The sequence below is a fragment of the Balaenoptera musculus genome, chromosome 21 (genome assembly GCF_009873245.2).
Source record: "Balaenoptera musculus isolate JJ_BM4_2016_0621 chromosome 21, mBalMus1.pri.v3, whole genome shotgun sequence".
Taxonomy (NCBI): Eukaryota; Metazoa; Chordata; class Mammalia; order Artiodactyla; family Balaenopteridae; genus Balaenoptera; species Balaenoptera musculus.
This window is the reverse complement of record NC_045805.1, coordinates 24,692,323-24,720,174: the sequence shown is the minus strand read 5'-3', so window position 1 is coordinate 24,720,174 and position 27,852 is coordinate 24,692,323. Positions and strand designations below refer to the sequence as shown.

Below are 27,852 nucleotides of genomic sequence, written 5' to 3'. Positions count from 1 at the left end.
CAGAATCTGGGAAGTTACAAACACTATTTCTCAAACTTTCTTTCAACTAGGCTTCTGGATGTGATTTAAGTTCCACTAAACAAAGGTATTTTTGCATGACATCTACACACAGGAAGTGAGGCAAAGGGCGCTACTTTGCTATATTTGCAGGTATGCATGACTGTGGAGGGGTTTGCTTTTTATGAGGAAGTGTTAGCAAAGAACCTAGCATACAGCTTCTAGCTTCCTAAGTAACAGGAGACATTCATTCTGTTGATACAGATTATAGAAGGCAGCTCCCAGATCAAGCAGAAGTAGAAGCTTCCCGATTGTTACAGCTCCCTATTCAGTGCAGTTTGGGGTCAGGCAATGACAGATAAATTCTTAACCTCAGAAGAGGCAACTGCTTCCATGGCAGATTATTTTGCAGTATAATCTTATCAACAATACTCTAAGCCACTTAACAGCCAGTAATAAATACCTTTCTGTTTAAATTCGCTAGACTGATCATGAGCTTCATAACAAATACTGTATTTTAGGTTATATTCATGTTTCAGAAACATTCACTCCTTGAGCATGTCAAGAAGTTCCTGTATTCTAAAATTTTCAATATGAAATGCAGTCTAAAATTTTAGAAATAGGCACATCCTGTCACTCAACATTTTTATATTTCGTCTATACTCTAATGATGGTTTAACAATCAGTGCATATTCAAATCCAGGGATCAAAATGAAAAGAATATACAGAATGAGTTCCAGCAGACATAACTCAGGCACTATAAGCCTCGCTATATTACAAATGTATTGGTTTTGTTCAAGCGATGAAAACGTTATGGTTACAAGTTTATCATTTTGGAATGTTAAAAATGTGAATACAAGTGAAATAACCTAAAAAGACTGATCCCTAATATAAAGAAATCTAGGCTGAAATTAGATTAGATAAGGAAAGTTCCCATCAGGGACACATCAGTGCCTAGATATACTGAGCTTTTTTAAAACACAGGCTTCTTATAGGTTTAGTTAACAGGGCCTGTAACATGCATTCTAAAAATAAAAATTGAAATTGAATTTTGTATTAAAATAGCTAAGTAATAAAGCTTTAGTATCATGGTGATTATATTTACAAAAATTGTACTAGAACAAGATTCAGAGAAACAGAAACACCCACGTACAACGTGGCACCTTTTTCCATAACAACCTCTACTACCTACACTAACTGACTTTGGTTTGATTTGTGTAGAATGTTTAAAATCAAACATCATAGAATTTCAGATCTGGAAGGAACATTGGAGCTCATTGATCTATCTAGTCATTTTTACTCAGATACAGATAATCAGAGGCTCAAAGATGTTAAGTGGTAGCCTAAGGTCATAGAGGTACGACTAGGACACAGTCCTCCAGACCACTACACCAGGGATATATACACACACAGACACCAATATACACACATATACATATATACTGATTGTAGTTAGTGCAGCTAGACCACCTGGGTTCAAGTCACAGCTCCAGTACTTACTAGCTTTTGGATTTTGGGCAAGTCAGTTACTTAACTTACCTGTGCTGCTATTTCCTCAGCTGCTATACAGGTATAATAATACTTCCTGTCTCTTGGGGATGTCGTGAAGATTGAGTAACCAGGACAGGACAGAGCCTGGCTCAATAATATTAACTTTATTTTTATGAGTTAACAGCTGATCCTTTAACTTAGCCTGCCTTCCTTAACATAAAAGCAAAAGCCCTGACTCAGTATCGAGTCAGTTTTCCCAGAACACTTGTAATGGCATTCTACACCTGCTGGGGGCTTACCTTTATAGTAGGAGAATCTACTGCTTGCAAACTAATAACACCAAAGATATTAAGTTGCCTAACTAGTACTTATGAGCAATCTGGACACTAAAAATTATTCCTCTAGCCTTCCCTTTCGTAAGCAGAAAACAACCTGAAGTGAATGAACACATTTGCTGATATGAAGAAATGAGATGTTCTTCTAATCAGTAGGGGTAACTGTCCCTTCCCCTCATGATCAATAATCATTGTGAATACTGTGTACTGTGTGAATAAATTTACACTGTCATGTTTCCATGGCAATCACCATACACAAAACGAAATATTTCTGCTCTTCAACACAGATCATTTTGTTTTAAAGAAATCATATTCCTTTTCCAATGAGAAATCCAAATTTACCCAAGTAACATTTTTGAAAAAACAGAATAAGGATTTTCAACAACAAATGTCTAAAAAAAAAAAAACACACACACAAATGTCTAACAATTTCTTACTCTGAGCGAGGCATCTTCCATTAATTACTTATATGTTCTAGTTAACTTAATTTTCCAGGTTAACCCACTGACAAAGTAAAACTGCTAAGGATGAGAATGCTGCCATAGCGGATATAGGGATTTGGGCACTGATTTTAAGGAGTGCACAATTACACATGCACATATCCCTTACCAATCATAAATCTTCATTCTAGTATCTCTAGATCATTCAACCTAAAAATACAAATTTAAAACTGCATGTGAACAGCATAATAAAACAGACATAGCACTAGAACAGTAGTTAGGAAAGCTGTCGCTCATCCTGCTTCTGGCACAAAGTAATGACCTGACGTGACACAGGTCATTTAACTTTCTGGGACTTAGTATTAACCGTTGTATAATAAGGTGGTAGAGTTAAATAATCCTTTTGCTCTAAGAGTCTACTTCTATAGGACAAAGTCTCAAAAATGGAAATTATCAACCCATTCTTTTCCTTTAAAAAGCAGGTTGGAAAAATTAGGGTACCAAACGGATGCATCAGGGAGTTTGGAAACCTATGAACGGATTGATGTGTGTTACAATAAAGAGAGCCGACTGGCCAGAGCACAAGTCCCAAAGGATCACTTTCTAATAAAAGCCAAATCTTCGAACTATTATCTGATAGAGAAAACAAACAAACTTGCCACTTCTCTGAATTAACTTCTTTAAAAATCACGATTGCTTGTTGTGGTAGTTCTTTCTGCTGGGAATGCCACATTCCTCTCCACCTTCTTCCCTCAGGTCGGCTCTGAATGCCCAAATCTACTCTTATCATCCACAGAATAGAAAGCGCCAGTGATACCATAACAAAGACTTCTCTAGTTTCACAGCCATTAACAAGCACTCTCTCTTCAGAACTTAAATAATATTTTATATCTAGTCATATGTCCCCGATCTCTTTTTATGCTGCAATATACTTATTTATTCTCAAGTAACACCTTCCATACTAGATGATGTCTCATCTAATTCCGCTTTGAATTCCCCACAAAACAGAGTACAGTGGCTCACACAAAAATAGACGTTTTGGGAATTCCCTGGCGGTCCAGTGGTCAGGATTCCACGCTTCCACTGCAGGGGGCACGGGTTTGATCCCTGGTTGGGGAACTAAGATCCCGCATGCCATGCAGCGTAGCCAAAAAAAAAAAAAAAAAAAGTTTAATAACTAGCAGAAAAAAATAGTTATAAACTCTTAACTCTAGAAGTTTTAGATTCCTGTGTTCTTAAAGTACAAAATAAGTCCATAGTTTCTGTCTATATTTTAACTAATTTTTTTTTTTCTTTTGCCTCTTTCGCAGTTCCTACAGGCCAAGGAAGTTCACAGCTGCCGCTTCAGGGCTTAAAAAGGTCATTTCTGGGACTGTTATTCTATGTGAACAATAAAGCCAAAATATAAAGTTACAATAATTATCTCTAGGAATATATTTCAACCTGATGAAATAGCTTGTCCGAAAAATTAAACAGATAACCCTCTCCTGTTAGAAAGTTTGAAAATTATAAAGGGTGATTAAAACTAACAATAGTTTTCCAATGGCTGCCTATAGTCAAAGCATCTTTTATCAAAAGTGTTCTCTAATTCTGGAGCCATGATAAGGTTTAGCACTTTGATAACATGATCAGGAAAGAGGTTTCACTTAATCTCCTGATTATGCAAATTAATGACTGTCTCTGTTTTCTAATCTGTAAAATTAAGATAACTGCATATCTTAATACTTAATTCACAAAGGTGTTTAAAGATTTTTATGTGGTGAGCTATTTAGACCCCTAAAACAAAGTTCCTTAGGCAATATTTCTACTGTTTAATTTCCAGCAAAACTTATGCTTTAAAAACAAAATTTTAAACTCCATTCACAAACACCTGAATGGCCTGAATAATCATTTATACTATTTTTAAACATCCTATGTAAGAGAGGAGAATCATGTGCTGCTGAAATATTTGTTTTATATGTATAAATATTATCTCTTTAAATAAACTCCAAGAGTTTCAAGTTTAAGATACTTAATCATCTTACAAATGAAAATTATCTATAAAGATATTAACTTTTCCTAAATTAGTTAAGGTAGACGACTCACTAAATTCTCAAAGGAAATACAATTATAATTTAAAAAATGATATCCCAGTAGATACCAAGATCACTGAAATTGGGGGAAAAAAACTTGCCTTATTTTCACTGTAGTTAATGTCTACAAATTTTTGTTAAGTGGTACTTTTTAAAAAAGTTTTACACCTTTATCTAGCAAGGGTAATATAAAATTTCACAAAGAATAAACTTCTTAATTTGCAGACTCCCAGAAGAGACTGTCGATATAAGCGGTCTGACTTGGTTTTCAAATAATAGGTGAAATCTGATCCGTCTTGTGACCAGTTCAAGTTTGTCTAGGAGCCCACTTCCACTTATCTGTTGATACTGGATACTGCTGGATTACACCAAATTAAAACAAGGATAATTTTTATAAATTATACATTCAGCTGGGATGCACAGGTTTTAAAGATGACAGAGACAAGAAATTTTCATAGATCTCAATTACATTAAATCTATCCCTTGCAACTTAAATTCTTTTTTAAAAAAAATATAGCAGCACTCATATCAGCTAAACCAAGTTCCTTAGGCAACACTTCTACCATTAAATTTCTAACCAAACTTGAGATTTAAGAACAAAATTTTAAACTCCATAATCTAAAAACATCAGTACCTGAAGTTAACATATTTTTAACATTTCATTAAAAGTATTTCACAACTGGCTAACTTAGTAAGTCCCTTTCGAAACAAAACAAAAACTCAGAAAGTAAATATTTACACAAAGTATTTGAGAATTTAAGAAATGAATGCTGACCTAAATTATTTTTAAAATTCTACATACAGGGCTTCCTTGGTGGCGCAGTGGTTAAGAATCCGCCTGCCAATGCAGGGGACGCGGGTTCGAGTCCTGGTCCGGGAGGATCCCACATTAGTTGCTGTGGAGCAACTAAGCCTCTGAGCCACAACTGCTGAGCCTGCATCTAGAGCCCGCGAGCCACAGTTACTGAAGCCGGGGCACCTGGAGCCCGTGCTCCGCAACAAGAGAAGCCACCGCTCACCGCAACTAGAGAAAAGCCCACACACAGCAACGAAGACCCAACACAGCCAAAAATAAATAAGTAAAATAGATAAAGAAAGAAAGAAAGAAAACAAAACTTTAAAAAAAAAATTCTACATACAAAGTGAGAATTTTAATCTCTACTTTTATATTTTTAATAAATATACGTAGTTACAAAGGATTCTATCTCCCATTTTTGGTTTATTCAACTAACGTCAATATATAATACTTAACTTTACAGAGTTCTAAATCAGGAATAAAATCATATAAACAAAAGGACTACAGAAAAAGTTCTTTGGCTATAAGGGTCATGACCTACTCATATTTGTACCTGCAATTGTTAGCATAATGCTGGCACACTAATCACTCAAAAAAAAAAAAAAAAAAAGTAGCAGAATTAACTATTCATTGGTGAAGAAAAAAAACTTTCTTAGAATTTTAAATACTTCTGATTAGAAATAAAATAGAAGGAAAGAAAAAATATACTACCAAATTTTATTATTGAACTTAGACATTTACAAATAATCACTGAAATTTAAATTTTTCTCAAAAAATTTACTACTTCACAAGGCACCAAAAGATACAAATTTGTTCTACCTGTCCCTTGACACAATGAAAGTAAACTTTTCTTAATTATCCTATAAAAGACCAGTCCAGGGATTCATCCAACTGCAATGTAATAAACTGAAACAGACAGCCTGGAAGCATTGTCTTAATGATACACACAGGTTTTGTCAAAGGTAATGAATGCAGTGCTTAAATGGAACTTAATATGACTCTCTGAGTTCTGATAACTAAAGCCAAAGCTACAATGGTAAAAGAGCAAACCTCTGAAGAAAAGTGTAATAGGAGTAAAAGAAGAACTCTGAAGGTGACTCACAGACATACTTACAGATCCTCGGAGAAATAAAATTGGAACCCCAATTCCAAACTTTTCGCCTAAGATGGTCACGGCAGATAAGAGCTGGAATGCTTGTGGACCAAAGTCCTGTGACATATCATCTGAGTCATCAATGGAAAAGCAGCGATCCAATCTAAATAAAAACAATATGTAAAGAAAGCTTAGCCAAGGCATGTACCTTTAGAAATAAAAAGATTTAGTGTAACAATTAGCCCAGTAAAAAAATATCTCAAATGTGCCAACTGCTTCAGAAGCTACAAATAAAGTTCAATACAGCCGAGAGCATGTAAAGTATGTAAAACATGAAATATAAACTATAATATAGCATCACAGGTATGTTATATTAATGGTTCTCGACGTTAGTGCCCTAGGATCCAAGTTTCACAGGAGGTACCTTGGGCCATAAAGAGAAACAGGTTCAAGCAAGCAGAACGCAGGATTACAGATCAAATAGCTCCACTTGATCGACTGTATAAATACTGGACTTTTGTGTTAGGTTTTGATGGAAGAAAAGGTTTATTGCCCACCCCCACCCCTGCCGCAAAACTTCTGAACTGAAAAAACACATCTCCTATGCAAGAAGTTGTTAAAGTCATACTTTAAAATATGACCAAAGATTATAAGCTTTTCATGTAGGTCCATTTAGAAGTTAAATTCCTAAGCCATCCTTCAGGTAGAAATTCTCATTAACACAAATTAATGAAATTCTCATTTGTATTAATTCTCATTAATACAAATGAGAATTCTTTATGGCATGTTGAGAACAAAAGGACTCAGAGAAAATCAACTAATGTAGTTCAACTACCTAATTCACTTGCTTTCTTTAAAATAAATATCTTTGAAATAGCAGTAAGAATATAGTCAGTGTTCTAGATATATTTTTAGGGAAAAAAAAGGCTATGTTTAGGTTTATTCTCTATTTTAACTTCTTTAGTAGAATACTTAGTTCATTAATTTTCTTTTCTAATACGAGTATTTAAAGCTATCAAATTCCCACCAAGTATCACCTATGCTGCAGCATACAAGTTTTAATGTATATTGCTGTAATTATCACTAAGTTCTAAAAACGTTTTAATTTCCAGTTTGAGTTTTTTTCTTGATTGACAAGTTACTTTAGAGCATTATTTTAAATTTCCAAATGAATGAGAATTTCCCTTTTTATCCTCTTGTTTACTTCTAATTCTGTTGCATTCTGGCCAGAAAATGCGGTGTGTTTGAAACCAATACATTGAAAACTTGAGACAGGTTACAGTCTAGTACAGAGGTCAGAAAACTCTTCCTATAAAGGGCCAGACAGTAAATAGCTTAGGCTTTGTGGGCCAGACAATCTCTGTGTCACAACTACTTAGCTCAACTCTGCAAAAACAGCCATAGATAATATATAAACAAAAGGGCATGGCTGTATTACAAAAAAACTTTATTTACAAAAACAGGCAGTGAGTGGATTTGGTCCATAGGCCATAGTTTGCCACCCACTGTTTTAATATATAGTACATTTTTTAAATTTTATTTATTTATTTATTTTTGGCTGCGTTGGGTCTTCATTGCTGCGCACGGGCTTTCTCTAGTTGTGGAGAGTGGGGGCTACTCTTCGTTGTGTTGCGCAGGCTTCTCACTGCGGTGGCTTCTCTTGTCGTGGAGCACAGACTCTAGGCGCACGGGCTTCAGTAGTTGTGGCACATGGGCTCAGTAGTTGTGGCTCACGGGCTCTAGAGCACAGGCTCAGTAGTTGTGGTGCACGGGCTTAGTTGCTCTGCGGCATATGGGATCTTCCCGGACCAGGGCTCGAACCCATGTCCCCTGCATTGGCAGGAGGATTCTTAACCACTGAGCCACCAGGGAAGTCCCTATAGTTCATTTTTATAAATATGCCATCTATGTTTGAGAAGTGTAGTCTCTAATTCAGCACTTCCCAGCCCGTGTGCTACAAATGGATTATAGGTGTGCTGAAGGTTAATCCCTTGAGACCTTAGGGTTCTGAACAGAACCTAGACTCAATTAGCCATTAACTATGTGGGTCATGAAGTAAAAATGTTTGAGACACATTACTCTAATTGCTTGGTAAAGGCTTCTACATACTGCATGTCCAATAAATCACACTTGTTACCATACTGACCAGATTTTCTACTGCTTCCTAATTTTTTGATTGCTTAACCTATCAATAACTAAAAATTATATCAACCTCTCCTACTTTGATGGTGGAATTGTTGATTTCTTCCAGCTGTTCTGTCAGTCTGTGCTTTACATAGTTGTAGGGGTTTTTTTTTAAGGTGCATAGAACAATTCTGTCCTCTTGGTGGAGGAACCATTTATCACTGTATAGAGAACATCTCCATCCCTAATAAAACTCCTTTTGTCTAACAGTAATACAGCTACCACACCTAGTATACGGTTAGCTCAACTACCTACACCATTTGTATTTTATTTTTTCAATTAATACACAGTTAAATTGATTGTATGTCTATGTGTGTGTGTTACGGTCTACAAGTTTAAACACATTCATAGATTCTTCTAACCATCACCACAATCAGAACATGCAACAAATCCATCACTGCAAAATACTCCCTGTGCTATTCCTTTGTAATCATAACCTCGACCCCATCCCTCTAATCTCTGGCAACCACTAATCTTTTCTTCATCTCTACAGTGCAGTTTTATGTTTGAGAGAATATCACATAAATAGTAGAACTGGCATTACTTCTTCTTTTTTGGGGGTAGAATTTGCCACTGAAACCATTTGGGCTAGGGAATTTTATTTTTGGAAGTTTTTAACAAGGATCCAATTTCTTCAACAGTTGTAGGATTATTCAGGTTATGTACTTCATTGTGAGTGAGGGTTTTTTTTGTTGTTTTTTGTGTGTGTGTGTGTGAGTGAGTTTTATTAGTTTGAGGTTTTCAAGGAATTGGTCCATTTCACCTAAATTACTGAATGTATGTGCACTGAGCTATTCATAGTGTTTCCTCATTATCCTTTTAATGTCTGTTGTGGCTAGAGTGAAATTCCCCCTCTCCGTCCTGATATTGGTAATCTGTGTCTCCTCTTCTTTTTTTTTTTTTCTTTTTAGAACTTTCTATCAATTTTATTGACCTTTTCAAAGAATGAGCTTTTGAGTTCATTGGTTTTCTCTAATTGTTTTTGTTTTCTATTGATTTATGCGCTTATCTTTATTCTTTCCTTCCTTCTGCTTCCTTTTAGTTTTCTTTACCTCTATTTGCTAGTTTCTTAAGGTGGAAGCTTAATTACTAATTTGAAACCCTTCTTCTACTCTAAGTATTTAATGCTCTAATTTTCCCTGTCAGTATCACTTTAGCTGTACCCCATACATTTTGTATTTTCATTTCATTCAGTTCAAAATATTTTCTGATTTACCCTGAGGCTTCCTCTTTGACTAATGGATTATTTAGTAGTGTGTTACTTAATTTCCAAGTGTTTGGAGACTTTCCTGTTATCTTTCTGTTGATTTCTAGTTTCATGCCATTTTAGTTAGAAAATGTATTCTATATAAATACAAATCTTTTAAATGTGTTAAGGTTTGTTTTATGATCCAGAATACAGTCTATTTTCATGAACATTCCATCTGCACCTGAAAAGAACGTGTATCTGCTGCTGTTAGGTGGAATGTTCTATAAAAGTCAATTAGACAGTTTGCTGACAGTCCTGTTCCATTTCTTCTATTTTCTTACTGATTTTCTGTCTACTAGCTCTATTAATTACTGAGAGATGCTGAAGTCACCAACTCTACTATGGATTTCTCTATTTCTCCTTTCAATTCTGTCAGTTCTTTTTAAAGTATATACACATTTAGGATTAGGTGTTCTTGGATATAATGGTTATCTTTATGTGTCAGCTTGGCTAGGCTATGGTACCCAGTCATTTGGTCAAACACTAACCTAGATATTGCTATAAAGGTATTTTGTAGATGGGATTAACATTTACAATCAGTTGACTTTAGGTAAAGGAGCTGACCCTTGATAATGTGAGTAGGTCTCATCCAATCAGATGAAGGCCTTAAAGAGCAAAGACTGAGGCTGGCTGGAGAACAAGGAATTGTGACTCAAAACTGTAATGTAGAAACTCTGCCCAACTTTCCAGCCTGCTAGGCTGCCTACAGATTTCAGGCTTGCCAACCCCTACAACTGCATGAGCCAATTCCTTAAAATTAACCTCTCCCTCCCTCTCTCATTATCTCTCTGTCTCTGTGTGTGTGTGTGTGTACACATATGTGCATGTATTGCTCTGGAGAACCCTGACTGATACATTGGTAAACTGACTCTTTTATCATCATGTAATGTCCTTCTTTATCCCTGCTAATATTCTTCCTCCAAAGTCTCCATTATCTGACATTAAAAGTAACAACTCCAGCTTTCTTTTGATTAATGTTTTCATGGTATACAGTTTTTATCCTTTTATTTTTAATCTACCTATATAATTATACCTATAGTGGATTTCTTGTGGACAGCATTTGGTTGGGTCATATTTTTAAATCAATTCTAATAATTTTTGCCTTTAAATGGTATTTTTAGACCATTTACATTTAATATAACTATTGATATGTTTAGATTTAGGTCTACCATTAATTGGTTTATCTATTTATAAAAGTAAAAGACTGTAATACTGTTTGCTTTGTCCTCTTTTTTAATAAATAAATTCATTATTTTGTTTTTAAAAAACTGCAATACATATCACTCAACAAAAATTCAATTAAAAATTATTTGCAAAGGAAGAGAAACAAAGACTTTTAGAATGTCCATCTAGAAGAAGAAAACGTTACCTGGACCTGCAATTATCACAGCATTTTTCAGTTCCCATAATTCCCAAGGAGGCCTTTCGTAGCTGTTTGTCTTCAAAATGAGACAAGATGAGTCTACCCAAGAGAAAATTTTAAATTAAATAAAAGAACAAAAACATATATGTTAAATTCATTGTTGAAAATAATGAGGTGAAATCAACATTAATTGACTCAGCTGAGACCTCATTATTTGGCTTCAGTTTACTGAGGCACAAAGCAAGTTGCCTTAAAAATTCAGCACATATGTAACACCATCAAATATTTTTTAAATATTTTAATTACTTTGCAAAACTTTTTTCTTAAGAGTATTATCTATAAATCCTTGTTATTAACTGATATAAAGTAAATAATACTTACTGTCGCCTACACCTTCTGGAATAAAGGTATTTTTCCATCTTTGCCATCATCTTTAATTTGTATAATCGAAACTTCTCATTGCATATTTCACTAAGGAGGCGCCTGTCAATTAAAAATACCACAGTACTATTAAAATTGTATTAGCAGTTTTATTTCATTTATTTATTCCTGTTTATTTTTCATAGCCTATAACATCCACAGTGCTAACAAGATAAGGAACATTTCTATCATCTCAGATCAGAAAGTTATTGCGTCCCTTCCCAGTCAATGCCCCCATAAAAGGCAAGCATTTTTCTGATTTTTATGAAAATTACTTTTGAAAGAATTCTACCCATGTCTAAGCATCAATTTTTTAGCTGCCTATGAAAAACTGTTAAAACCCTAAAGTTCTTCATTTTGACTTATATGCTACTTGCTTTTTTGGCAATCTTTCTACTATACGTGAATTTTTACCTTTTCCCAGTAAAAGGTTATTCTTTAAGTTATTTTATATGAGAAACTAAAGGCATCTAATCTATATAAGGAATACTGAAAAGGACTCATGATCTAAATATGAGCCTTCATCACTTTAGCTCTTCAGAGAACTTCTCAGCCCTCTAAAAACTATCTCTTTGTATTATGGGGTATTATAGGACACCAATAAAGTATCAGAATTAAGTTCCTTCCTCAAACAATTCTAACCATTTTTTTCCCCATAATACTGAATTTATATAAACTTTTTAAATAACACTAAAGACATGTTTTTTTTTTTAAGTTAATGCTGCTATACCTCATCCTGACTCTGTTAATTTTACTCTCCTGTGAAGAAATTCCATGACTATGGTATATCAGATGATGACAATCTTCCAAATAGTCTTTGCATATCTTTCCAAGAATAAAGAGAAATCTGAGTTGAACAGGTTTCAAATATTTCAAAAGAAAACAATAATTTATCCACAAGATCTAAGTGATAATACTGATCCTCATCACTCATGTTTTGACTATACAGCCTTCTAACTGATAAAAATACCTCTGTACAATTCTCAAGGATGACACCAACAGGGAATCCAGTTAAGTGAGTTCTGGAAAGTCTGGACACACAAATGATCTCTTATTCAAAAATATTCTTATCATTTGACACCACCAACCACCATGCCTTTCCATGTAATTTCCCTAAAAGGTCTCTTCCAACGATTGACTCTAGTTCCTAGGTTAACCATCTAACCTCATTATTCCTAGCTCATGGGCTAAATATTAGTTCCCCTTTTTGCTCTGTTTTGTTTGTTTAGCTCACCTCTTTCTCCTCAGATAGAAAGAACAAAGGAAACAATGCCCACACTCGGAGAGCTAGATCTTCCCTTACGTTTGGTTCCCATGATCTACATTTAACTAATCTCATCAGTTTCAGTAACAAATTGAAGAAAATAAAGTAACAAGTCTCTAACAACAAATCAAATGAATATTTATTCTTCTTTTAGGACCATCAAAATAGTTAAAGTATAATATTCCACAGAATAAAAACAAGTTGAAAAAGAAGAAATATTCTAAAAACAATACCATAAATAGAAATCAGGTGGAGCCAGTGGAATATTTGTTAAACTGAGATTAATTTGCAAATAATTCCCTTTAAACAAAGATTACAGTAACTATTGGGTTTGACTGTTTTAAATAATGGCAGGTGCAGACATTGAGACTTTGCCAATAAAAAATATAAAATTGCGTATTTACACTGATGACTGGACAAGTTTCTTCTCTCAGTCACAGGATTCTGGCATGAGACAGACTAAAAATTTTGTGAATTACAGTGATCTTTTCATTTGAAAACCAGCTATTCCATTTATTCTAAAACTTTGTTTTTTCTAGTAGAAGAGGTTTGTCACAAGGATGGCAGAGATCCGGGCCTCAATCCTTGCTGAATTTTTTTTTAATGCTGTTTAACCCTATAGTTTTATTTCCTTTAATATGGATGCAAAGAACAACCTGTCTGTACTAAAGATTCAAGAGTGGATTTCCTGGCACCACTATTTGATTACTAACCACTGTTACTCCTGTTAAATCTTAATGAGATAACCATTTAAAATATCTTTTGAGACTCAGATACACAGGAACTATATCTATTGATGAACCTGCCAAACCACAATATAAAACTTGGGCTGTTGGGGCTTCCCTGGTGGCGCAGTGGTTAGGAATCCGCCTGCCAATGCAGAGAACACGGGTTCGTGCCCCGGTCCGGGAAGATCCCACATGCCGCGGAGCGGCTAGGCCCGTGAGCCACAACTACTGAGCCTGCGCGTCTGGAGCCTGTGCTCCGCAACAAGAGAGGCCGCGACAGTGAGAGGCCCGCGCACCGCGATGAAGAGTGGCCCCCGCTTGCCACAACTAGAGAAAGCCCTCGCACAGAAACGAAGACCCAACACAGCCAAAAATAAATAAATAAATAAATTTATTTAAAAAAAAAAAAAAAACTTGGGCTGTTAAGTCTTCAGCATCTTTAACACAATGCACAAATAAAATCAGAACTGGTAGGAATCAACTTATGTTTGATGCAATCCCAAATTTAATTGTAGCATGCATAGCTGTGTTCTATCCCAATTATTTTAAATTAGTTTATAAAAAGCTTCACATAGACACCAGTGTCAAAAGGAAAATAATAATTGTTCTGTTTAAGACGATGGTTTATTGACTGTATGTTAAGAAACAAAAGTTAGTGACTACTCTTAAAAGAAGCTTAAAATTTATAGCAAACATTCTTACCTAATTAATCCCTATTCTTCTTTCATATCTCAAGTTAACCCATTACTTCCTCAAGGAAGCCTTATCTGACCTTTATAACTTGGTAAACACACACCCATAATATACTCACTACTCAATGCAAATTTCCTTCATAGCACTTAACACAGTTATAATTTTATACAAATTTGCATGATCCTTTTCAAAAAAACTTTTGGTTATTGAAATTTTCAAACACAAAAGAGCAGTAAAGTGAACCCTATGTATCCACGGTTGTATGTTTCTGCGATTAAGACCTGCCATTCCCATTATACAGTAAACTCTATAAAAACAGGTTCTATATCTGCTTTTATTTATCATTGGATCCCCGGCACAAAGCATAATGCTTGGAACATAGTGAGTACTCCAAAAAAAATCGTTGAGTAATAAATAAAAACAAAAACTGTATTAGATATCTCATCATTTTAATAAGATGGGCTAACAGGTCCACCCAAGAGCTCAACTTATGTAGCTACAGGGAGGTGCATTTTGAAAACACCTCACCTCGGCAGGCCCATCAGTTACCAAGTATAGGTTTTTTTTCTTGAATTTTTTTTCTTATGGATGAAGGAATAAGTTGGTAAACCCTGCCCCTAAAACTTTGCAAGATGAAGTTTTCCTTTCAATATCAATCTCACAGAACATAAGTGCCAACAAGATACCTGTTTAGTATGTAAGTGGAATGGTTTTCCTGTATCTAAACACTAAGTACAATATTTTTTCCATGGCAGTCAGTCAGTACAGGGCAACATGATCATTCACACACTGCCAAGGAGAGCTGGCATGCTCTCCTAGAACTAACAAAGGAAACAAAAATGGTAATTAGAGACAAACTGGGATTGGTAGAAGTCATTTAGAATAAGCACCATGGCAGCGTGAGAAGAAAAAAATAAAAACAAAATAAATGGTATCTAAAGTAGCGATGGCTGAAGACATATCAAAACTTGAGAGAACCTGAGGAGAAAAACAGCTCATTGATGAACAATATTAAAAAGTGTTCCATAAGGTCTACGTTACATTCCCAGTATAGTGCTGTTTTAGTTAACTCTTCACACTAAATGAGGTATAGAAGAAATTAGGTCATCTCCTCTGGGTAGCAACACACCACAAAGTTCTTCTTAGACGTCTTCTGTTTTCTTTTGGTTTTAAATGCACTTATACACATTACTTTAAATTTTGAATGTTGTCTCAAATACTTTCGAAGCTTAGGTGGAAAGAAAGAAATTTGCAAGGGTGAAAGCAATAAATGTGTTTACCTATTTGTGTTAATGTCTCCTGGAGCCCAAAGTACATGACAAGAACTTTGAAGTCCATCACGGCCAGCCCTACCAATCTCCTGGTAATATGATTCCATTTCCTTAGGAGCACCGTAATGAATGACTTGGCGAATGTCAGCTTTATTAATGCCCATTCCAAAAGCTATGGTAGCTATTACACACTGAGAATAAAATAACAACATAGTTTGACAATCACTTAGCAGAACTAAAACCTTACATGTTTACCTTTTGGTAAGAATAATTAGTTCATTAGTTAACTAAAGTCATGGCATGAAACTGAATTTAATATAATTTCAGCCAATCGCTTATAGATTAAAAGATTATCTGCCCAATTTACAGATTAAGGAATGGTGACCATAAAATAGGATTTGTTCCCTCTCTATTAAAAGAAGCAAATAAAGTGGTTTCTCTGAATGCATATGAGTACAAGACACAAAAGAGGCTCTTAAACTATTTATTATATTAAATGAGCCTTAGGGATAATATTATGAAGTTTCAAGACTGCATAGTATCTTAATATTTTCTAGCATTATTCTAAGGTAGAAGGAAGCTTCTCATTAAAGATGGTAGAATGAATCATGAATTTATCTCTGCATATTTAAAAGGATAAAATTGGTAGAATAGCTAATATGAATGAGTATACCAAGATCAGATTTACATGACTAGAGGAAATCTTAGGGAAAAATTACTGGTAAGCACCAAAAAAAACTACACAAATTTTTTTTAAAGTATTAATAGTAAGAATACAAAATATGTACAAGTAACTGTAAATATACTACATGCCTTACAGATAAAAAACATTTATAGAGAATACATAAATATATAATATTTGAATATACATACTGATCTAACCAAAATTATGATATTAATATTGGAAGTGAAGGGGGTAGAAACCTCTGGATGGGGTGAGAAGGGCAGGAAGGGATGTGAAAGAGCTACATCTTCATCTTTCATAGTTGGGAAACAAGAGATAATGCCTAAATCTCATAAGCAAATAAATAAATAAACTAAGTAGCAGCAGTATAAGCAAATTATTGCAAGATACAGTGGCAAACACCAAAAGACTAAGCTAAAGAGCTGGGAGTAGGAAAAAGAAGCGGGGGAAAAATGAGGGGCTGACACTTTTCATTGTAAGCACTGGAGAACCGATTTGGTTTGTTAAACTATGTGTGTGTATAACTGATAAATATTAAAGTGCCATTTTTAAAAATGTGTTACGATGCACCAAGAGTAGAAAAAAGAGAAAGGAAGGAAGGGAGGGAGGGAGGACAAATAAAGGGAAATATGAGAAAGATGAAAGAAAAATAAATATAGGGATGGAAATAATATTAAGAAAAAGCTCTGAGTGAATAAAACTAGGCAGTTTTACTGTATTTAAGAGTAAATAAGCAATATAATAATTCCAATTTTTTTTTAAATGTTGTTTCTTATTCAATTTTTTCCAGCTTTATTGAGATATAATTGAAATATAACATTATGTAAGTTTAAAATATATAACATGATGATTTAATGTACATATATATTGCGACATGATTGATTACCTCAGTAAGGTTACTTAACACCTCCATCACCTCACATGATTACTGTGTGTGTATGTATCTGTGTCTGTGTGTATATGTGTGTTTGTATGATGAGAACTTTTAAGATCTAATTTTCATCATATGATACTGTTTTTAGATGAGATCAACCTATTCTGCAGACATGATTTTCAAAATATCCTTATAGACACTCAGGTGTAAATGAAGATATTTTATCCAATAATTTATTCATAACCTCATTCCAGAAAGGAAAGGAATTCAAACCATCGTGAAAAGGCAAATAAAATACAAAAGGACATAAAACTAAAAGTCAGGATTAAAAGAATGAATGGTCACAAACTCAAAATGCAAATCTACATCCAAATGTGGTTAGATTTGGTTATGAATAATAGGAAAGAAAAAAAATCTTGCCTCCCTCATATCTTTGGGAGATGTTTCTATCTAAATGAATAATTAGTAATACACCAAGATAGAAGAAACAACTGGTCAATTACTGGCTCGAAGATTCATTGTTAAGATTCAATAAGCAGCAGCTAATAAATTTTATCTGATACTTTTCAAGCTCCAGAGATAACAGAATAAACATGTAAGCATTTAAGAATTTGGATAAAATCTCTACTCCAGGCAGTTGTGATAGCTGTTCCTAACTTTGGAAAGAAGAGGAAGAAAGAGAACAGATGCCTTCAGGCAGGTATGCATTGCATCATGACAATGCACAGTGAACTGCATAGACAGATCTAGATACAGAGGAAACGGATGACCTACTTGACAGAAAATGCAAAGCAGAAGTTAAGTTCTTCTCAATTTGAGATGACTAGTCCAGGCTTAGAGCGACAGGGTGTGGAAATGATGTTGATAGTGTTGATTTAAACCTACTCACATGGCTTGAATTTAAATCTTCCCAAATAATCTGTATGACACCCACTGAAACAGGATTCCAGTCATTATATGAATCTCAGCTGTAACACTTCACAATAACTTCATCAATACCCTTCCTTTCTTCAGTTTTTCTCCTTCAGATCAATCCTACTTGGCGCTCCCAGTCTAATGTTTCTATAATACTGCTATCTTGCTCAAAAATATAGAGTAGTCTGTCACAGTGGTTTCCAAATTCTGTTCTGCAGAACTCAGAGCATTCTAAAATACCCCCAGGGACTGACTTGGAGATAGGGAAGCTCTTGGACCCCTTCATCCCTCACATCAACTTCAACAAGAATGATTCTACTTTAATCTGCTTTACCTATTAGATAAAATTTCATTTAAATAAAGAATTCTACGGCTAAAGTAGTCTGGAAAAACTAGAGAAACTTCACACCAATCCCAGCTTGCCTCTGCAAGTTTTAAGACCCTCTACAACCTGGCCAAACAACCCATTCAACTCTTTTGCTACGAGTCTCCACCATTCCTCCCTGCCTTTTTACCTATACTTTGTGCCCTTCCTACTCCATACTCCCTTTTTCTCCAACCATTGCAAACGACTCACAATTTCCTGAACCCAGTATGCTCTCTCATATCACAGTGCCTTTGCACATGCCAGTCCTTCTCCCTGGAATTCTATAACCTATTCCTTTTCCCTCATCACCTCCTGGCCTTGCACACTTGACAAACTGTTATTCACTTGTTCAGATTCTATTCAGATTGCTTCTTCCTGGGTGAACCAACCCCATTACACGACCTAACTTAACAGCCAGCATTCCCTCCTCTGTGCACCTAAACACTATTCTATGTACAGGCTGCCATTTATACTAGCCTGCAATAGTTTTCTTACATATCTATCTCCCACATTATATACTGATTCTATCAGAGTGACTGCTTTATGCTCATCAGAAAGAAGGTATTCAAATGTATATGTACGAATAAATCACTTGGCTGTACACCTGAAATGTTTTTATATACCTTTTGGGTTTTCAATTTTTTAAACGAAAAATGAGTATTTTTCACGATTAGACTTAAATTATGAAATTCAATTCCAACTTTAAAGAAATTTTTTAATTAATTTTTTTATTGGAGTATAGTTGATTTACAATGTTGTGTTAGTTTTTGCTGTACAGCAAAGTGAGTCAGTCATACATATACGTATATCCACTCTTTCTTAGATTCTATTCCCATATAGGTCATTACAGAGTATTGAATAGAGTTCCCTGTGCTACACAGTAGGTTCTTATTAGTTATCTATTTTATATATAGTATGAAATTAACAACAGTGTAAATCAACTATACTCTAATATAAAATAAAATTTAAATTAAAAAAATTTAAAACATTTTTAACTAAAAAAAAAAATTAAAAAAAAAAAAAGTTTATTGTCCCTCCTGGAAAGAAAAGAAGAAGAAGAAGGTATTCAATAAAGATCTTGTAAATAAATATTAGAGAAATATCTGTTTCCACTATGGGGAACAGACAGTAATGATGATCAATCTTCACACCTGAATTTCATCTCTCATGAACCTATGATGAACTTGTTTCCTTAAGGTAATACTCAGTCCTGCATGGTAGGTTCCACAGGCTAACTTCAGTTTCTTAAGTTCAGCTGTAACTCGTTCTGTCATTCTTCTAGAAGGACAGTAGATGATAGCTGGACCTTCAAATTCCCAAGCAGTACTAAAGAAAAAGAAGAGCAAAAGGACAAACATATACATATAAGCTTCAGACCAGTTTGAGTTTTACCTAATTTAATTTTCCCTTTCTTTTTAAATTTTAATTTAATTTCATTTTAATTTAGTTTTTAAACTTTAATTTTCCTTTTAGTAAAAACTAAAAGGAGAAAGCATATAAAAAACAATGACATATTTAACAAATGCCTGAAACATTTTAGACACTCAAATGTGGAAATAAATTATATTAAACCCAAACACCTTTAACTTCACTTTTTTGTTCAAATTAAAACCAGAGACAAGTTTATTTACTGAAGCGGAAGCCTTGCTAAAAACCTGTAAACTAATGGAAACGCAATTACCGTCCTTTGGAATTGCAAAGCACTAGATTAACAATTAGTCTTCATTTATATAAGAAATGTAATGTTTACATAGGAGAAGGAATAAAATTTATATTATTCTTATTCCCTCTTATGATCGTAAAATTGAGTTTCTATATCTGTTTACTAAAAAAGCAAGAACTTTCATGCAATAGTAAAAGATCATTTTTATAGTTCAAGGAAGTATTTACTAGTATCTTGAGACTATATGACCATTACAGAAAATAACATCTGTTGGAAAGCCTGTTTTAGAAACTTGCGCTTACTTATTAAGAGTATAAATAATGATTTCCATAGAACATTTATTTAATTCGTCAACATATTCATTTACGTAAATACATTCATTTATGCTGACCTAACCAATATAAAAAGAATATACTATTTAGATTTAGGAAAAGTTATTTTATTTAATTTTTAATGTGCATAACCTGTGATACAATTTCAATTTTAGGAATCTATTTTACAAACACACACATCTGCCAAAAGATATATATACACAAATATTCACGACAAAACTATATTAGTGAAAAATAATCTAAATGTTCATGATCATATACATTCATACTACAAAATGCGAAGTAAATATTTAAAAATTAAATGTATATAAAACCTTTAAGAAGGACTATGGCAAAAGTCACTGAAAACTTAGAGGGGAAAAATTAGACAGTAATTTTACTCTACGAGTCTTACTGAATAATCTACTCAAAGCAATTTTTGAGAGTGACCAAATGGACTTCCATGTCAAAAATTCATAGTAGATAACTCCATGGAGTGAAAAAAAATGCAAAATATCTTTTAAATGTATAAGAATCTCATTTAAAAAACATTTTTCAAAGAAGGAAAAATTGTGCACCAAATGTGAATATTGTAACACCCTAAACATTAAACATAATATATAGAAAGATAGCAATACTTTATATAACAGGAGAAAATTGCAGAAAAAACTGACATACTATAGCAACCTAACAACAATAACAACAACAACTGGGAACGCATATTTGCACAGTACAAAGAACAGACACCTGAAACGCTAAATGCAAAAATATCAACAGTAATAATAACTGAGGAATGGGACTGGAAAAAAAATCTACGTACTCTTCAATTTACATGCATCTGTGTTGTTCAAACTGATACAAACAATATGGATCACTTTTTACCCTAAAAAAAGCAGAAAACACAAAAATCTGAACTTATAGAGCAGAAAAATCAAAGCAGTAAAAATTCCTATTGATTACAGCAGTGAAATGGCTGGTAAAAGGACCTCGGTCCTTGTCTTCTTTGAAGAAAGAATTCAGCAAAGAGACCAAGATTGTGAAGCAGATACAGCATTTATGAGAAGCAAAGTATATGCAGAAGAGCACATGGGCAAACTCGCAGAGTTAGCTGCACCCAATAGGGGTGGCTTAGATCGCATATATGGTGCAGTCTTCCAGGTTTTCTCTAGCCAATCATCTTGCTTGTGCCCATATTTGGCCTGACTCAGGTTCCTTCCTGATCAGCTCAAAGGTTTCTGGGAGGTTGGCAGGACATATTATGGGCTGGTGTCCCTTCCCTCCTTTGGCCCCTCCCCTAGAGTTGTGTTATCCGGAATTCCTTAGGGGACAACTGAGGACCTTCTCTACACATGTGTTGGGCTGAGAAATCCCCTTGACCACAAGAATGAGGAAACTGTGGTCTCAGGGCCCAATGCTCCTGCTGCCATCTTATGTCAAAGTGACAGCAGAAGACTGGCTGCAGCTGCTCAGCCTGGGGCCCGTCTATCACCTACTTCAAATCCCGTCTGAGAGGTGTGGACCCCAAGGAATCTTTATTGGGAGGATGAAGGGGGAAGGTCCGTCTTCTGTAGCTTCTTCAGGCTGGCATTGGGCTCGTGGACCCTACCTAACTGGTGCCGTGGAACCCTCACCCTGCCTTGTCAGGGGACCCCAGAAAGGCTTCTGCTGTTATCCCAGCAGGATCTGTTTCAGGGAGTGGCTAGAATCCCTGCACCACCATCATCTTGATATGGAATTGCTGCAATCTGGAAGAAACAAACTTAACAAGCAGATTAAAAAGGCAGGGACCAAAGATCAGTAAAAGGATTATTGCAACTAGAGGCCCAAACGGGGGTAAGAACAAGGTTGCGCTTGGTAACATTCCTCTGATTGCAGTCCAGATAGAGTCAGTGCTTGCGTATCCCTGTCCGAAGGAATGAAGCCATCTGGCACGGTCACACGTTTTCTTGATGTCCTCTTCCACTAGCCCAGTGGTGTTGATGTGGGTACAACATATCTTACTAATAACTGCAAATACCCCTCTCTGTTCAGCCAGAAGAAAGTCCAAGGCCAGTCTGTTATCCATCACTACATCAGCTGAGGAACTAACAGACAACGAAAGTTTGGAAAGTGCATTCCCTGTGGACCTGCTCAGAGCTGACAAGGTTATCCAAAAGTCTATGGAGCACTGCTTCATGCTAAGCAAAGCCTTCCCAAGGGGACGCCGACCCAGTAGCAGCTCCAATCCCTGCCAAAATGAGGCCAATTGCCCTTTTGCCACAGGGGTGGGTGATATTATGGATGGTAATACCTAGGTTCCTTTGATTACTCAGTTGGCCTAACGTACACTGTCCCGTAAACAGAGCATTGTCTATACAAGGAAAGGCTACAGCTAATCCTGGGAAAGGGAAAGAGGGATTGGGGTTGTTCTGATGAGGCAATGGGTTTATGTCTAGACCACAAAGGAACAGATATCCAGAAGGGACAAATGCCTGACGCACTGTTGTAGAATTAAACCAATTCTCTAGAGAGCCTGCCCAAGAGGGGATCCCGTTACAGCTTGGGGAGGGAGGCCCACCATTATATGAGGGTGCATGAGGGGTGGGGACTCTTCCGTAGGCGTTGGGTGGGGGGGGCTACATTACACTCCAGACAATTGGTGTTTTTCCTGTCCAGTAAGTACATATCCCATGTGGGCCTTGTCCTTGTTTTTTAGTCTCTGATTGTATTTGTGGTGAGGGCACCAATGGGTGAGATTTCCACCTGTATGTCTTTGTCAGGGCTGGTGAGAACAATTAAATTTTGGAGTAACAGAGGCATTGATCAGATTCTGAAGGTTCCCCAGAGTGTTACTGCAAGTTTTCATGCTGGTTGCATAGGGGCAGTGGCAGCAAGACAAGCTAGTCTTATTGCAATTTAAAATAAGTGTGTGGTTCTCATCAGATCTATTGACGCGAGGGGTTAAGGTCTAAGCACGGAAGTTGCACTAGGGACGGAATACGAACTTTACGAGTAGGGTTAGAAGGACCCTCAGTAAGGTAAGGTCGTCACTGCTAGGTGTAAAGATTAGTTTGTTTTTAACCCACAGGCATTGCTCTGAGGATGGGGATGACAGATCCAGCACTGGGGTAGATTTTATCCCCGAGCTATAATTCTTGAGAGATTTACTATTGCGTTGGATTCCTATTCCCCTGATGTGGATCCCCAAAACAGGGAGAGAAAAGTTAGGGTGACTGATAACTTCATAATGGCATCAATCAGGGTTTTAATTTTGGAAGCAACCAGATAGCAAGTAGCAAAGAAACATCAAAAGAAATCATATAGTAAATGAAAGCCCAGCAGCAATTATGGAGTCCCAGCCTACCATCACTTGTCTTGTTTCTGTCACCCGGAGAGTCCCAAAGGAATCAATGTCAAAGCGAGAGTTTACTTATCAATGCGGTTGTCACTGGCTCAGGGATCACCTTCTAGAAGGGGTATTTGAGGGTTTTAGGTAGGTTCACAGGAATAGCTGGGATATATGTCTTCGGGTTCCTGTAACATATCAGTGGAGGCAGGTTTAATCCTGGACAGACGGACCCAAATCGTGACTCCCTGGAGCTTAACTGCTGTAGGGGTGCTCAGCAGGACTTGTTAGGGACCCTTCCACTTTGGGAGTAGCTGGGTGCCCGGGGGACTCATTTTTCCAGGTCTTTAAGAGCACCCAGTCCCCAGGATTTACAATGGAGTGACTGGGGCTCTTACCAGGGGAGGGCTGGGTTCTGTTTCCATGTTCTTTTATGGCCGTTTGGACCTGGCCCAGGTTTATAATGTATTTAAGATGGGCTTGGGTTTCTGGGTCAGTTAGTATGTCCAGGGTAAGGAGTGGCCTTCCATGTGTCATTTCAAAGGGGCTTAACTTCGTGGTTGTTTTAGGGGCCACCCTGACCCTTAAGGGAGCTATTGGCAGCAGGCGGTACCACGGTTCTGGTTTCCTGACAGTTTGCCCACGGTTTTCTTTAGGGTATGATTAGCCTGTTCTACTTTTCATGAGGACGGAGGTCTCCAGGACGAATGCGGGTGGTACCTGATTCCTAAGGCCTGCGAGAGCTGTTGGGTAACCCTGGCTTTGAATGAGGGTCCACTGTCACTCTGGAGGTGGCGGGGTAACCTGAACCTAGGAGTGATTTCTTTTATTGATAGAAGTGCTCTAGCCACTTCGGTTGCCTTTTCTGTCCTACTGGGGAAGGCCTCTGCCCATCCAGTGAAAGTGTCTTTAAATACTGATAAGTATCTGAAGCCTTGGAAAGAGGGCACCTGACTGAAACCCATTTGCCAGTCCTCTCCTGGGTGAGTCCCACGTCCCTGGGCTGGCTAACGAGAGGGGGAGGGGGTGTGGCTTGAGGCTGCCTCTGGATTATGGGTGGTGCAGAGGGCGCAGGCTCGAGTAACCCTTCTGAGTGTCTCTGGGAGCCCTTCCCTGTAAGAAGCTGGAAAACCACAGCAGGCATGGAGTGGTTTTCTCTCTCATTCTCTCTCCCCCAGATGGAGGAATCATGTGGCCCTTTAATAATTTTCCATTGGTCAGAAAGAGGTATGAGCAATTTTTGATCCATGTGCCACCAGCCATCTGTTCCCTTTGGTTCCCCCTTGGTCTCATGGCCAGGTCTCTTCAGAAGTTGAGTATCTGGGTACAATGCTACAAGGGGCAAGGGATGGGATCAATGCCATTTCTGTTGTGGGTATCAGGGCAGCTTTCTTTGCTTCCCGATCTGCCCTGTTGTTCCCTTGGGTAATTTGTGAAATTCCTTTTTCGTGTCCGCGGCAGTAAATGACTGCTACTCGTCTTGGTTTTTGAACTGCTTCTATGAGATGTAGGCTCTCAATCCCATATTTTATAGGGGAATTTTTGGCATTCAAAAGTCCTCTTTCCTTCCAGATAGCTATGTGGGCATGTAGAACAGGGAAGGCATATTTTGAGTCTGTTTATAAATTTATAATTTTTCCTTCCCCTAGGGTTAAGGCTCGGGTTAGAGCTATCAGTTCAGCCTCCTGGGCTGAAGTGTTGGGTGGCAAAGGTTTCACTTCTGTGACACTATGAGCGCTCATGATAGCATACCCTGCCCTCCTGACCCCGTCCTTAATAAAGCTACTGCTGTCCGTAAACCATTCTTCCTCAGGGTTTTCTATGGCTTGATCTGTTAGATTAAACCTACAGGCATAGACCTGGTCAAGGGTTTCGAGGCAGGAACGTATTAGTTCTGGGCTGTCAGCAGGCATCCGTGTAGCTAGGTTGAGGGTGCAGCAAGTTTTAAGGGTTACCTCTGGGGAGTCGAGGAACAAAGCCCGGTACTTAGTAAGGCAGCCTCCAGTTAGCCCATGGTGGCCTTTGATCTCCAGGATCCCTTGTACTTGATGGGAGGTCTGGACTTCCAGTGGCTGTCCAAAGGTAAGCCTGTTAGTTTCTTCCTATAACGCAGAGGCAGCTACTTCCCGAAGGCAGCCAGGCCAACTTCTAGTTGTTGAAAAAATAGCCTATAAGCTGAGGAACTTCTCCAGCTTCTGTATTAGGACCCCCAGGGCTGAACCCTGCTTTTCAGCCACATACAAGATGAATGGCTTTTTTCAACTGGGAAGACTCAGGGCAGGAGCTTTCGTGAGGGCCTGTTTGATACAATTAAAAGTTTTTTCCTGTTCCCCAGTCCAAAGTAATGGTTCTGTATCTGGGCCTTTAGTAGCTTCACACAGGGGCTTAGCCATTAGCCCAAATCCTGGGATCCAGATTCTGTAAAATCCTGCCATGCCTAAAAAGGTACAGAGATGGTTTTTTTTTTGTCTTTGGAGCACTTAGGCCTAATATAGCTTGTTTTCTGTCTGGAGATAGTTGTCTACTTCCAAGGTTTATAATGTATCCCAGGTATTTAATTTGTTGCTTTGAGATTTGTGCCTTTTTCTGGGGACCTTGTAACCCCGGGTCCCAGGGAAATTAAGAATTTCAGTGGTGTTCTGATCTGAGGCCTCCATGGAGGGGCTACATGTTAATATACCAACATCTACATACTGTAGAATAGCCCCTTCCTTCAGGTGTATTTCCCTTAGTTCCTTTCCTAGGGCCTGGGCGAACAAGTGTGGGCTGTCCTGAAGCCCCTGAGGCAGTACTGTCCAGGTGTATTGCATCTGGCCCAAGTGGGAGTTAGTCCACTAGAAGGCAAACAGATATTGTGATGAGGGATGAACTAGGATGAACTAGAAGACATCCTTGAGGTTGAGCACAGTAAACCATTTAGCATCCTCAGTGACCTGGACTAATACGTTACAAGGATTGGCCATAAGGGGGTGTATGCGAACCACAGCATCATTTACTGCTCTGAGGTCATGCACTATCCTATGTTCTCCATTTGGCTTCACAACTGGCAGAATAGGGGTGTTACATGGAGACTGACAGGGCACGAAGAGGCCATGTTTTAAGAAGTTATCTATGAGGAGTTGTAACCCTTTTTTTGCTTCCAATCTTATGGGGTACTGTCTCTTGTTAGGGTAAGTGGCTTCTGGCTTAAAGCTAATTTTTACAGGTTGGGTGTTTATGGCCCTCCCAGGGACTCCTTTGTCCCAAACTGGTTCACTGGTTGGAGAATATGGCTGGGAACAGGCCCTTGCTCTTCTTGTTGATCTGCCTTAGTCAGGGTCAAGATAAGGGGCTGCTTGGGGCCTCCTAACCGTAATATGGCCCCAAGGGAGCCCAGAAGGTCTCTCTCCAATAGTGGCACAGGACACTTAGGGACAACCAAAAAGGCACGTGAGATCAAACACTGTTCAAATTGCCAAGCGAGAGCCCAGTGAAGCAATGGGTGCGAGGCTTTCCGTCAACACGTCACTGTGCAGCTTTTAGAGGAAAGGGGTCCAGCGTGAGAAATTAGGCCAGAGTATGTGGCTCCGATATCAATTTAAAAATTGATCTTCTTACCTGCCACATCAAGAACGACCCAGGGCTCCTTGATGGAGACAGACATCTCACGGGGGAGAGCTGCCAGAATCCCAGGGCCACCTCAGTTGCCCAGCACGGCCATCTCAGAAGTGGGGGCCCCTCTTCCCTGTCGGGGCCAAAGGCAGTCCCATCTCCAATGACCAGTCTGCTTGCAGACTGGGCATGGCCTGGGGGGCTTCTCTGGCATTCACGGGCCCAGGGGCCGGCTGACTTGCATTTGCAGCACTCCCCCTTGTTGGTCTTACCTCCAGACTGATGGCTGAAGCTTCTTGGCCCCTTTGGGTTGCCCTGAAGTTGCAAGGTAACTTCAACTTCAAAGGTGTGTCTGACAGCAAGGCCTATCAGTTTAACTTGCTTGAGCCTTGGCCTGCCTCAACTCACGCCGAGTTCTTTCCTCCTCCTCAGTTTGATCTCGATTATTAAATACCCCAAAGGCCACCTCTAGGAGTTTGGGCATGGGAGCTTGTGGGCCTAACTGTAACTTTTGGAGTTTTCACCTAATATCAGGGGCAGACTGTCTGATAAAATGTTGTCCAAGCAGGGACTGACCCTCAGGAGTGGAGGGGTCTATGTTAGTAAATTTTCTAAAACCCTCCACAAGCCATCCCTGAAAGAAGGCTGGGTTTTCTTCTTTCTCTTGGGTCACTTCCCTGACCTCTTCATAGTTGATAGGTTTTCTAATACATTTTCTCATTCCT

At 37.6% G+C, this 27,852-nt stretch overlaps 1 protein-coding gene across 4 annotated transcripts in view; it reads right to left on the bottom strand.

Annotated features, from left to right (window-relative positions):
* Positions 1 to 27,852, bottom strand: part of WRN (WRN RecQ like helicase) — a 124,092-nt gene that overhangs the window by 26,696 nt on the left and 69,544 nt on the right. For all 4 annotated transcript variants that reach the window (XM_036838769.1, XM_036838770.1, XM_036838771.1 and 1 more), the window contains exons 19-23: positions 19,389 to 19,563; positions 15,406 to 15,587; positions 11,402 to 11,503; positions 11,027 to 11,119; positions 6,246 to 6,387 (exon numbers count right to left, since the gene is read on the bottom strand). In XM_036838769.1, the coding sequence (XP_036694664.1) occupies positions 6,246 to 6,387; positions 11,027 to 11,119; positions 11,402 to 11,503; positions 15,406 to 15,587; positions 19,389 to 19,563 (694 nt within the window). The remainder of the gene's footprint in view (positions 1 to 6,245; positions 6,388 to 11,026; positions 11,120 to 11,401; positions 11,504 to 15,405; positions 15,588 to 19,388; positions 19,564 to 27,852) is intronic.